Raw genomic sequence first — 11,449 nt, 5'->3', positions numbered from 1 at the left:
TTAAAGATAAATTTGACTTCTATTTTCCTTGTCCAGGTGCATTTGACAAGATACCCCCCGCCCCCAAAAAAACACAACTGCACAAAAACCCCAGGAAACCAGGAAACAACCCCCCCTCACGACATTTATGTACAGAGCTCTAAAATGAGCTGTGAATATCTACAAGAGGCTAGCATACGCTCTTTGTGTGTAGGTGTGTGTGTGTGTGTGTGTGTGTGTGTGTGTGTGTGTGTGTGTGTGTGTGACTGTATGTCTGTGTGGCTTTCTATCGTTTGAGTCCGCCAGAAGAGTTATTAGCTCCTTGGAGCTGCAGGTGCAGCTGCAGGGGGCGAATTAGGGTCGGTCGGGGACAGGTCGGCCCGAGGAGGGCCTGGCAGGGGGAACCAAGCAGGAGTGGGGAGAGGGACCAGATGCTTGGCTTCTCTAGAAGTCCTGCCGCGGGGTGTGGGTCAGACTGTGCCGCCGCAGATCACAGTTTCGCCTGAACACTTTGCCGCACTGCTCGCAGTTGTAGGGCTTGATGTCTGTATGGGTGAGAAGGTGAGTTTTCAGATTACTTCTCTGATTAAAGGTTCTTCCACATGTGGGGCATTTGTGTGGAGATTCCTGTTCAGATGTGAAGCAAGCAAAGGATTAATCCTTCACACCACCACTGTGCCCTTCTCTTATCTGCAGTACTAACATTACACAACCACACATAACAACAATGTTCTCCCCTCCCCCTCCCCCATCTACCTCCCACCCTCAGGCTACTGGAATGAATTGGGGGGAGCCTGCATAGACAGATCTGCCCTATTCTATGCTCCAGCCGGGAACACACACAGGCGCCCTCCTGGTACACGCCTGACACACTGTCAGCGCTGATAACTGCACGGGCACATCCCTGAAAGTTCGAATCTGTGATTTCAGCTCCTTACATGCCATCGCTGTGTCACACACAGAAAGAAAAGGGCCAGGGGCTGAAAGGGTGGGGCTGGGGGAGTTCTAATCTTCGATTAAGGTATTCCTTTCTTCAGGCTAGCAGAGACCCTCAGTGCTAGGACAGATCAACCGCTATTGGTGATCAATGCAAGAGATTCTCTTCCAGGGAAATAAGGAGTCTAGGATCGCTTGCGTAGACAAGACTTCTCTGCTGCCTGCTTTTCCCACAACTTCTTCGGGTTGCGTCACAAGCACAAAATCCCTCCATTCAAAATGGGATATGGGATAGGAAAAGGATAGGGAGAACAAATAGTGGTGTCTACTGCTGCTAATTATGAGGAATTAAATCAGGAATGGGACCTTTAGAGCTGTTTCTTAGAACTAGAAATACTTCGAAAATAAAGAGGAGGAAGATCATTCTCCTCGTAGAAAACCAGTAGAGACAACGCACCTCTCCAGTCCGAGCAAATATGAATTCAAACTTTAAACAGGTATGAGAAATTGAAATAAAAGTTTCTTAGATAAGGAAACGAGCTTACCTGCATGTGTAAAGTTTTGTGAACCGCCAGAGTTCTAGACTGACAAAATCCTTTTCCACATTCCTGACATTTGAAGGGTTTTTCTTTGGAATGGATATACCTGAAAATTGATATAAGGATTTAGTTAAATGGTTTGGAAGAACGTTACCACCTCCCAGAAGTATTCATAGATAATAACTTAAAGAACGCGGGAGGACAAGAGGAAATTGGCTTTTTTCTTTAGGTCCCCTCCTTCCCCCCTTTCCCTGTACAATTCTGTTTATGGTTAACCTCATGTAACAACACTCTTCAAACCAGGCACTGCGCCCGCTTATCTACACTTGATCGCCCTCTCTGGTGGTGTTTTGGTCCGAGATCTCGCAAAAATGAGAGGAGTAAGCACTTCTCTGGTCTCTATGACTAGGTTTTTACCGGGGACTTAAACTGGCCAAATCAGGATGTAACAGCAAGGCTGAGTTAGCGGGGAACCGACAGCCGGGGAGAAGAGGTTTTGCAACCTCCCAGAATCCTCAAGGAATTCCGATCTCTATTCTGGAGGGGGAATTTGGGGGTGAGGAAGGAGAGGGAGAACCCTGAGCCTGAATCAGGCCGGGCATAGTCTATTATGAGGTACAACAAAAATAGTAGTAATGCGGGATTTGATTCTGGGAGCAGAGGTGACCGACTCTTTCTAAACTCACTGGCCTCATTCAAGGAGGAAAGGTCCCGGGAAACAAAGATGAAAGTAAACAGCGCTTCTGCAGCAGCCAGGGAGGTATTGGGGCCCCGGCACAAAATCTTCTTTGGCTCGGGAATGAGTGGTGAGTGGGAGGAGTGAGGAATTTAGGGACCCTGGGGCTGGCAAGCAGAGATGCCCCGGAAGCCCGGTTTGGGAGTCTAAGGCAAGGGGCAAGGCAGCTCTAGGAAGACGGGACTCAGGGAAGGTGCCTGAATCCCTCCACCTGGCCAGGAGGCTGAGACCTGAGTCGGAAACCAGAGCCCAGAGGATAACCTCAGAACACCTGGCTCTCCGTGGATTGGAATGGAAGACCTGCACTGCTCTCCCCTCCTCTTCCCCCTCCCCCCAAATAATGCTACACTTTAGGCAGGAGAGGTATTAATCTAGGGAGAATTCTTTGCCATTTCTATAGGCTTCTTTGGCTGGGGGCAAGCCTACAGTCACGGGTTCTCCTGCAACTAATGGGGCGCGGAATGCAGTCTGAGTTGGTGAAGGGGGCACTTGGGTTCCTGGCACTTATTCTGTCTCCCCCGGGCCACTTTTCTCCTCAGCCCCTACTCTACCCGGGTCGGGTTGGGAAGCTCACCTGTGATCCCTCAGGTGATCTTGCCTCCGGAATGCCTTGTGACAGATGTCGCAAGTGTAAGGTCTCTCGTCTGTGTGGGTTCTCTCATGAATGAGCAAGTTGTAAGATTTGGTAAAGTGCCTGCCACAGAACTTGCAGATAAATTCTTTTTTCGTTTTGGAAGGCAACCTCCCCCGCGAGGGTTTTCTGTCCGGAGTCAATTTGCTGATGCCCGAGATGGGACTGCCTAGGCCTGGGCTCAGCTTGGTCAGGTCCATCTTGGGGGGGTCCTCCTGCGTGGCAGCCACAGCCAGGTTGGCAAAGTCAAACCGCGGCCGGTCCTTGTGCAGGGCCGGGAGGACATGGGCGATGGCCCCCTGTTTGGGGTGGAAGAGGTGGGTGGCAAAGGGCAGGGCTGGGAAGGGGAATCGGGCGTCCACCAGGCCCTGCGCTGCAGCCATCTCGGTGATGGTGGAACGGGTGATCTCGTGCATGTTGGGGTAGCCCAGCGTCCAGTGGTTCATGTGCATGGTCTGCACCGCACTGAGCCCGTACAGGCCCTGCAAGTGGTCCACGGCGGCCGGGAAGGTGTTCACAGCCTGGAGGAAGGAGTAATTGGTGAGCTGCAGTGAGGGGTGGAGAGGGATGGGCGCTGGCAGAGCCTTGCTCCCCATCTTCCGGGCTCGGTGGGTGCAGAGGGTTCTGCCCCTTTCTTCCAGGACTAGGGGCTCACTGCGCGCACTCGGAGGCAAACCCAAAGAGTCTGACACCAAGAAGTTAAGACCCTACAAAGAGAAGGGAGGAGAGAAAGAAGAGCAAAAAGAACGCATGAATGTTCATCCAGACGGGTTTGGGGTGCACATTAGAATCGTCGCTGGCTCTAGACCCTTCCCTCAGTTCATTGTTTCCTGCTAACTTCCCATGGGGAAATGTGTATAACCTTGGCTCGGTTACTGAGTTCAGAGCCAGATTCCCGAACTGCCTAGTCTGGGGAAAAACCAAAAACACCATCCCGGAGGAAATGAGGAAGAAGAGTGATAGGGACGCCTAAGGTTTTAAGTCCAGAGGACTAGAAAAAAAAAAAAAAAAAAAAAAAAAAACGTCGGCCCTCCTGTCTCCAGGCAAAGGCACAACCCAGAGAAAGAAAGGAGTCCTCTTCAGGACGGGCTCCCTTACACTAGCAAAGACCGGCAGATCAAGCGATAATTTTCCAATCCACAAAACCTATCACTCTTTCTGAACCAAGGTGGTGGCCTCTACGTTCTAGACCCGGGTCCATCGGAGCGCGTGAGGTGAATGAAGACTCTGCCACCACTGCTGTCTCTCTGTGGACGTCTGGATGGTCAGGTCAAGACTGGGGTCCAGCAGACCAGGCTGCTGGTCAGATAGTGTCTTAGGGTCTTCCTCTCCCCTTTCCCCAACCTGTAGTCCTAGGAGGAGGCCACCACCGCTTTCTTGGCAAATACATAGAGCGCTGCTGGGAGTGTGTGTGGCAGCTGGAGTGAAGTGTGGCAAATGCAGGAGCAACTATTCATGTTTTTCCGGTGGGTGGTGAGGTCTTTTCTCCTTCCACTGGGACTAAAGGCTCAAGGCACCACCTATCCTCTGATCTCAAGAGTCTTAATTCTCCTTCCCCTCCACCTTAACCTCATTCTTCTGGGGTGAGGGGCTGAAGGAAGGAAGAATGACTTCTCTGCCCCAAGCTTCTGAGTTTGGCCCCCAACTTCCCCCTCCCCGAGGCGGTCCTCCACTACTCATTTCTCCCTCCCCCACCTAAGATCCCTTCCAGATGGTCGGGTAGTAGCCGGGAAGAGAAGAGGGGAGAGTACTCTAAGAGCCTTCCGCCTCCCCCTAGATGGGACAGCCAACCTCCCAGATTTTCCTAAACCTAACACCTTTTCTTCCCACTCTTTCGAAAGGGACTTCATTCTAGGTGGCCTAGAACTGGACCCTTTCGAAGACTTTTTTTTTTTTTTTTCATGTCTTCCCCTTCCGAGTTCCACTTCCTTTCCTAACCCCAACAAGGCCAGAGGTCTGTTCTCCTGGGGAAAAAAAAAGAAGACACTTGTAGGAGATAATCCAAAAGGATGGAAGATGCTTTGAACAGGTTGGGGAGTGTGTGTGTGTTAAAATGTATTTATTTGCTCCAAACCTGGCTGCTGTAAGACTAGAACAATAAAGTGGCTATCAGCTGTCCAGGTCTGAAGCGTGCCAAGATGGGAGCTCAGAGAATATCCCTTCATTTCTCCCAAATGCCACACTTCTCCCTCACCGCTCTAGATTTCTGTTCGGTTTTTCAAAAAATTAGTGAAGGTCGAATGGCCTTTCAGACTCACTCTCCCAAGGGCATCCCTCAAAGCTCACTTGCAATTAGTGTGGTATATACTCTTCTATATCATTTGTGTGTGTCCAGCAAGGGTTTTCTAGTTCCTATAATTAGTTATTCTGTGTTAGAATCAGAACCAAGGTGGTGTGTGTGTGTGTGTGTGTGTGTGTGTGTGTGTGTGTGTGTGTGTGAGAGAGAGAGAGAGAGAGAGAGAGAGAGAGAGAATGTCACAAGCAGCTAGGAGGTTTTCTCCAAAGAAATAGGCCTTAAAAAAAAAAAAAAAAAGCAGTTCCCACCCCTAATACTTTCCATGGTGAGTTTCTACTCCTCCCAAGAAGCTGGGGGTATTCTTCCATTCCATTGCCTTTTCTTTCTCCCTTCTAATGGGGGTCTGATTTTTCATCCATCCAATCTGTGAACAGTTACCCTTTGGCATGTATCTGAGCGCAAAATGTGTATGGGGGGGGGGATGGGGGAGAGTTAATACATAAAAATGAAATCCTCTCTGGGGAGGAGGATTTGGCTCCCTCATCTAGGCCCACACTTTCTCTGCCCCTTTCCTGAGACAGGGATTTATTAATGAACCAGCGTCTGCCTAGTGGTATGTGAGCTGGGAGTGCAGGCAGGGAGTTAATGAGAGGTGTGTGACAGTCAGAGGATTTCACTCAGACCATTCAACCGAAACTATAAACCTCCCTTTATAATAAACTTTCCCACCACTAATCACTCTCCATTTTTGATCAGGGACAATCCTTGAGCCCACCCCCATAGCTCTAATAGTATTTTTCCTGCAAACAGCCTGGAAATCTATTCCTTATGGGGGCCATGTGCATGGTTTATTTATTTTTGTCTTTGGATCATCTAAATTTTTACACTTCAATCCCTTTAATAACTAAGGATTTCATTGATTGTAGATTAATTAAAGTGATTTTCCCTCTCTTATTACTAAACCACTGACATTTTATCCAAAGAGAGGGAAAAGAAATTGGGCATTTCAATTTATTTCCTAGCTTCTTTTCTTAGAAATAAACACAGGAGGCAAAGTACAACCACCACCATATCCCAGAATTGGGGGCGAAGGGCGAGGAAGGGAAATCCAGGACCAAGGATCTCGTTTCCTAAAGCGTGAAACTAACGTCTGCCTAAAAGGTTAAATGTTAATTCTCCAGTCAAAAAGCTAAGTGCTCGGTTCCTCCGGGCTCTCCTAAGGGCTTAAGAATGCAGAAATTCCCGACAGTTAAACCTAACTGACGTACAAAAGGACTAGCCTTTTTTCGAATATGTGTGTGCTCTCAACTGCATTGAAAAGCCGCTTTCTTTCTTTGCAGGGGAAAAAGTCATAATCGATCCCTTAAGGAAAATCTTTTGAAAACACAAAACAAACAACCCCCCCAAATACTGTTCCCATAAATAGCTGGGGAGTTTGGGCTGCCACTGGCCAGCTGAGCTGCAGGATATATATGTCAAAAGATATTTTCGTTCAATGTCCAGATCTGAGGGTGGTTTCGTTTTGTCTTGTCTCTTTCACGGCATTTTCGACTATTTGCCCCTGCCTTGGTTAAGAACACCAGCTTATCCACGCCATCCTCACATCTCCGTTCAGCTGTGGATAAACTGCTACTTTTAATTTTACAGTTAAAGTGAAAACTTATGGAAGAGAAAGAAAAAAAAAAAAGTTCTGACCACCTCAGTGGTACGGGGATCCGTCCTCTCTCACCAGCCTACTTTACAGGAATTTCCAGTTATGTCTAGGAGTTTTTAAAACTTCGTTCTGTGTCTGTCAACAAGTGAAATGTTGACTTATTAATTGCAGTTTCAGTGAAGCTTTCGCAACTTTTGAGCAAACCCCCTTCCCCAACCACAACAAACATCTTAACAAAACAAAACAAAGCAAAAAAAAAAAAAATCTAAAGTGATCAGAGGTGATCTTGATGAGGAGCTTGCATACGCTAGCATCGATAATCTTAAAAATGATACACCCATAGCCGCCATCCTTCCCCGAAACGGCTGCATTTCCATTGGAGGCTGAAATTCAGCCTAACAGGGTTTCCCATAAATCAGCTGGCTGTTGTCGAATTGCACCTGATGCAGTTGTTTTGTTTGAAATTAAAAACAGCCAGAGCAGACCCGATTAAAAAAACAAAACAAAACAGAATAAATCAGATGAAAGTTTGATTTTTGTTTTAAAAATTGCCTCCTCCCAAGCAGGTGGGAACCACCGCCAGCCACGCTGTAGTTCCCGCTGCCACTCCTAACCGCCTCTCCTTCCCGAGGAGTTAATTAAATTAAGATGCTTTCCGCATACTCCGTGTTCTGTTACTCTTTGCTCTCACTCGCTGGCCCTGTTCCTGGGCTAGAAGAGTAACTTTCTTGTTCCTGTTTCGGGTGGCAGTTACTTTAACTGAGGCGGGGGGTGGGGGTGAGGGGAGAGGGGTGGTGGCGGTGGTGAAGAGAGCTAGCTAGCTGCCTGTGATCTTTCACATGGGGAAGTGCCAGGAGTCTTCTGTTCTCCGAGAAACAGGTAGGCAGATTCCTTCAGCCTCGGACTCTATGCACCGACCCTCCTCCTTTCCCCACCCCCATCCTTCTTCTGGAAATCCACTTCTAGTCCTCCGCCGTGGCTATTTATTGCTTATCCAGACACTTACAACACGGGGTTTCTTTCCTCCTTTCACCCACCCCCACAACGGGCACTGCAGGCATCATGCACATGGTTATAGATTTAGTCAAGGCTTGGTTAACATCATTATTTCATCCTGAAAACATTCCCTTCCTGTACTTTAAAAGGGAGGATATTCTGGATTTAAATCTCAGCTCCCCGCTCTTCTACCTGCTCTGAAAGTGGAAAGTGATTTAGGATTTCTAGCCTGGGGCAAGAAGTATTTGGGGATTTAGAAGAAAGAGGGAAACTGACAGTGGGAAGTAAAGAACAGGAAGGGGAGAGAGGAAGAAAGAAGAAAAGAAAGAAGGGGGAAAGAGTGGGAGACAGAGAAAGGAGAAAGCCAGAGAGAATCAGAGTAAGGGAAGAGAGGAAGGATAGAGAAAAATAGAGGGAAAAGAAAAAAGACAAGGAGAGAAACGGAAAGAGGGAAAGACAAAAAGGAGGGAGGGAAACTGAAGCACGCAAGAGAACTTATCACTGCTGCTTACGTTAAGAAACTACAATGCTGAGATTTGGGGTACCTCATGGTTGAAACAAAATGACCGGAAACATTGCAAAAACATTCCAAAGTGTGTACGAGGCTGTGTTTGCGTTTATGTATATGATAGCTAGGGGTTTGGGGAGGGGGTGTCCTGGGGAGCAGAGAATGCAAGAAACACCGTCTGGTCACTAAGTGTACCTACAACCCATCGATTTTCATTTCTTTTCAAAGGGTAAGTGGCTCTTCGGACAATACAACTTGTGAAACGCAGGCACGCTGGACAGAGAATCAGTACTTTTAATCACCACCTCCGCAGACCCTCTTTAATTGAGACTACTTTGTGAAGGCGGCAGTTGCAGCCTATTCTCAGGCTACACTGACTTACCTCCAGCCGAAAGGGTCTCCCGCAGAAAGAGCCGCCCTTCCTAATGCAAAGTTCTAGCCGAGAGCCGCGCGTATCTTTGCGTTGTCATTAGATCCACACCGGACTGGCGGAGCAGTCCGTCCGTCAGAAGTTCTGCAAGTTCTTTCCCAGCTGAGTCCCAGGAGCCTTGGACATGATATGGGGGAAGAGGAGCCGCTCGTTCGGAGATGGCGGGGCAAGGAGGATCCTAGTCTTGAAACTCCCGAAGCGAAAGCGTAAAAGAAAGGGGGAAAAAAAGTGCTGGTTGGCTGTGGTCACTCGGAGGAGATCTTGCTTCAATCACGCTCTTCTTCGGAGCCTTTGCGCCTTCAACTCTTTCGAAGTTGGATAAAGTCTGAGCCTTCCCCTCCCAGGTCCATCACATTTCAGCAGTTAAGTGGCGTAGAACTCGCAGTCCCCGCCCGCTGTCCCACCCAGAGCTGCACACATTCGAATGTTCGCTGCTTGAGCGTTCCGCCCCGCCTACCCCCGGAACGTTCAGGGGTTGTCAAGTTCGGAGTCCGCCTCCAGCTCCTCCTCCTCCTCCCTTTTCTCGCTAATGGTCCGCTCTGTTTACTTGTGTTTGGATAGCAACTGCATCTTAAAGGCACAGGTCTTCTTGACGTTTTCCTTGTTATTTTACCTAAGGTGACTCGGTTTAAAAAAAAAAAAAAATAAATCCAACAACATAACCTTGCTTCCTTTCTTCCCACCGCACCCCCCTCCTCTTTTGGGGCACGGACTCCTTTGATTGCAAGAAATTCAATAACTGCTTCCGTACCGCCAATGACCCCACAAAGCACTAAAAAGGGCACGGGGCAGTAGTTCCAACCTAGGGCTTAAGTCTGCTTTATTTTCAGTTCTTAACACAGTCAACAGAAGCCTCTCCTTTGGATGGCTCTGACATACAGATGATGGAAACTACTGATTCTGGTCATCTAAATGATATATAATCTAACCTACCAACAATGACTTTCTTGTCCTCCGCTACCGCCCCCCCCCCCATTTAAAATACAACATTGAACATTAATGTTGCCAATTCTATAAATGTCTGCAGCTAAATGTGTGTTCTGTTTTCGGCTACTATTTCCCTCCAAACTTTACTTGCTTATGGATGTTTGCTACAGCGGTGACCTTGTAGACAGTTCTATGATTATTACGAAATTATGTTTAGAACGGAGCATGAAATGTTTTCTTTCCCACATTTACAGCTACCCTTTCCACCTTCGGAGGAGATTTCTCAGTCAGCACTCACTTGGTCAAAGGTACGAGAATTTGCAATCGCCCCCACAAACTACAAACCACCTCATATTAGTAACCCCATAATTTTGGAGAGAAACACTACTTAGAATGTTTTACTTCGCAAATGCCCTCACCTCCCTACCCAGCCAAGCATGGATTTCATTTGCCCGCTGCTGTCGCCAGAAAAGGAATCGAATTCAAGATGTAGTGATAAATTTGAAGGTTCCCCCCCCCTCCTCTCCAGAGAATTTTGGCTGTTTTATTGTAACTACTGGATATAATTTCGACGGCTTCGGTGCCTGGCTTGATAATGAAGAAGCTAGTGACAATGTTTTTGGGCCAATCTTTTGGGGCTGACAGCATCAGTGAGAAGATAATGAAGTAAAAGCACTCAATCTGAAACGACCCCAAAGAGGAGTTAGTTGCCTTTTGGCCGAGTCAGTTCCTTCAGCTAAAGGCTGAATGGTCCTCCTCCCCGTTACCTCCTCCCATAGTACTTAACAAGTTGCTTTTAAATGAACTATCCAAAGCAACATTGAAAATAATCCGACCCGTGCTACTGGTCGTGGAAATGCAAGCAGGACAGGCAGGAATATATTCTTGGGAAGATCAGGGCTCTGGTTGGAGGGTCAGGCAAAAGTTTTTTTCTTTTTTCAGATTTTTTATAAGATAAATTATCTCTCCCTTTGGCTGAGGGGGAGATAAAGTTTTCGTTTCTTTTGGAAGGGATAGCAGATCCTTTCCCCTTTTCCATGTTATATTCGGTATGATAATAAATTATCTTGGAACAGAGAACAGAACTTTTGCTAATTCTGCACTTAGTGCTACATATAAAAGACGTATTGAATTGCTACCATACAATCTTGCTGGAGCAACTTGGAAGAGGAAGGATGCTTGTAGGCTGAGGGTTTTTGAGGGAAAAATACTTCCAAATGTTGAGTTAAATAAGATGCTTTCTTTCTAGTCCTGCAAAGAGTGCTCGGAGATCATAATGCCTTGCCTTCATTTGCCTCCTTTTTACAGCAACTTCTTTCAGATGCGCAAAGGCAACTATCCCAATGCCCACTGCCCCTGCCCACCGCCTGACCCGCAATTATCCAGCCCTAAGAACATGTCTAGAGCATCTACTCCTTTCTCTCCGCAGCGGGAGGAATTCTTTCACCTCATTATTTTAGATTTTTCTAGGGGTGTGTGTGTGTTTGTCTCCTCGCGTGTTTTTCCCACTGTAGTGACAGGATTGAGAACCTTCCCAGAAGATGAGCCTTCTCTCTGCAAGCAAACTGAAAAACATTTCCTTTTTTAACCGAATTAAACCTTGCTAGAAATTAAGGCGCACCTCCACCTATCACGCGTCCTCCTTCATTGCTGGGGCTCGAAAGGTAGGAAGAAAAGGCTTCATCCAAATGAGTTTCATACTTTGGAGAAGGCCAGAGGCCAGGAATCGTTTGTCCATTCCTTGGAGACTTTAGGAATCAAAGTGTGCAGGTGTTTGAGATCGGCTAGAAAGTGTGGGAAGAGCTGGGAAGCGCTCTGAACCAATAACCACTGTGCAGGGGTCGCTACTCTTTTCCAAACCTTCTCTGGGCTCTCAT

At 47.5% G+C, this 11,449-nt stretch overlaps 1 protein-coding gene across 2 annotated transcripts; it reads right to left on the bottom strand.

Annotated features, from left to right (window-relative positions):
- Positions 1-245: 245 nt before the first annotated feature.
- Positions 246-9,410, bottom strand: OSR2 (odd-skipped related transciption factor 2). Of its 2 annotated transcripts, none has more exons than XM_044658216.1 (4): positions 8,598-9,410; positions 2,765-3,528; positions 1,461-1,560; positions 246-606 (listed from the first exon to the last, which is right to left on the bottom strand). In XM_044658216.1, exons 2-4 carry the CDS (start codon positions 3,415-3,417, stop codon positions 424-426), a joined length of 936 nt encoding a protein of 311 aa, XP_044514151.1. In that variant the 5' UTR covers positions 3,418-3,528; positions 8,598-9,410; the 3' UTR covers positions 246-423. The 2 variants fall into 2 exon arrangements, with proteins under 2 accessions (XP_044514151.1, XP_044514152.1); XM_044658217.1 differs by having other exon boundaries at positions 246-524.
- Positions 9,411-11,449: the final 2,039 nt, after the last annotated feature.

The sequence above is a fragment of the Gracilinanus agilis genome, chromosome 1 (assembly GCF_016433145.1).
Source record: "Gracilinanus agilis isolate LMUSP501 chromosome 1, AgileGrace, whole genome shotgun sequence".
NCBI lineage: Eukaryota > Metazoa > Chordata > Mammalia > Didelphimorphia > Didelphidae > Gracilinanus > Gracilinanus agilis.
This window is presented reverse-complemented; position numbering and strand designations above follow the sequence as displayed.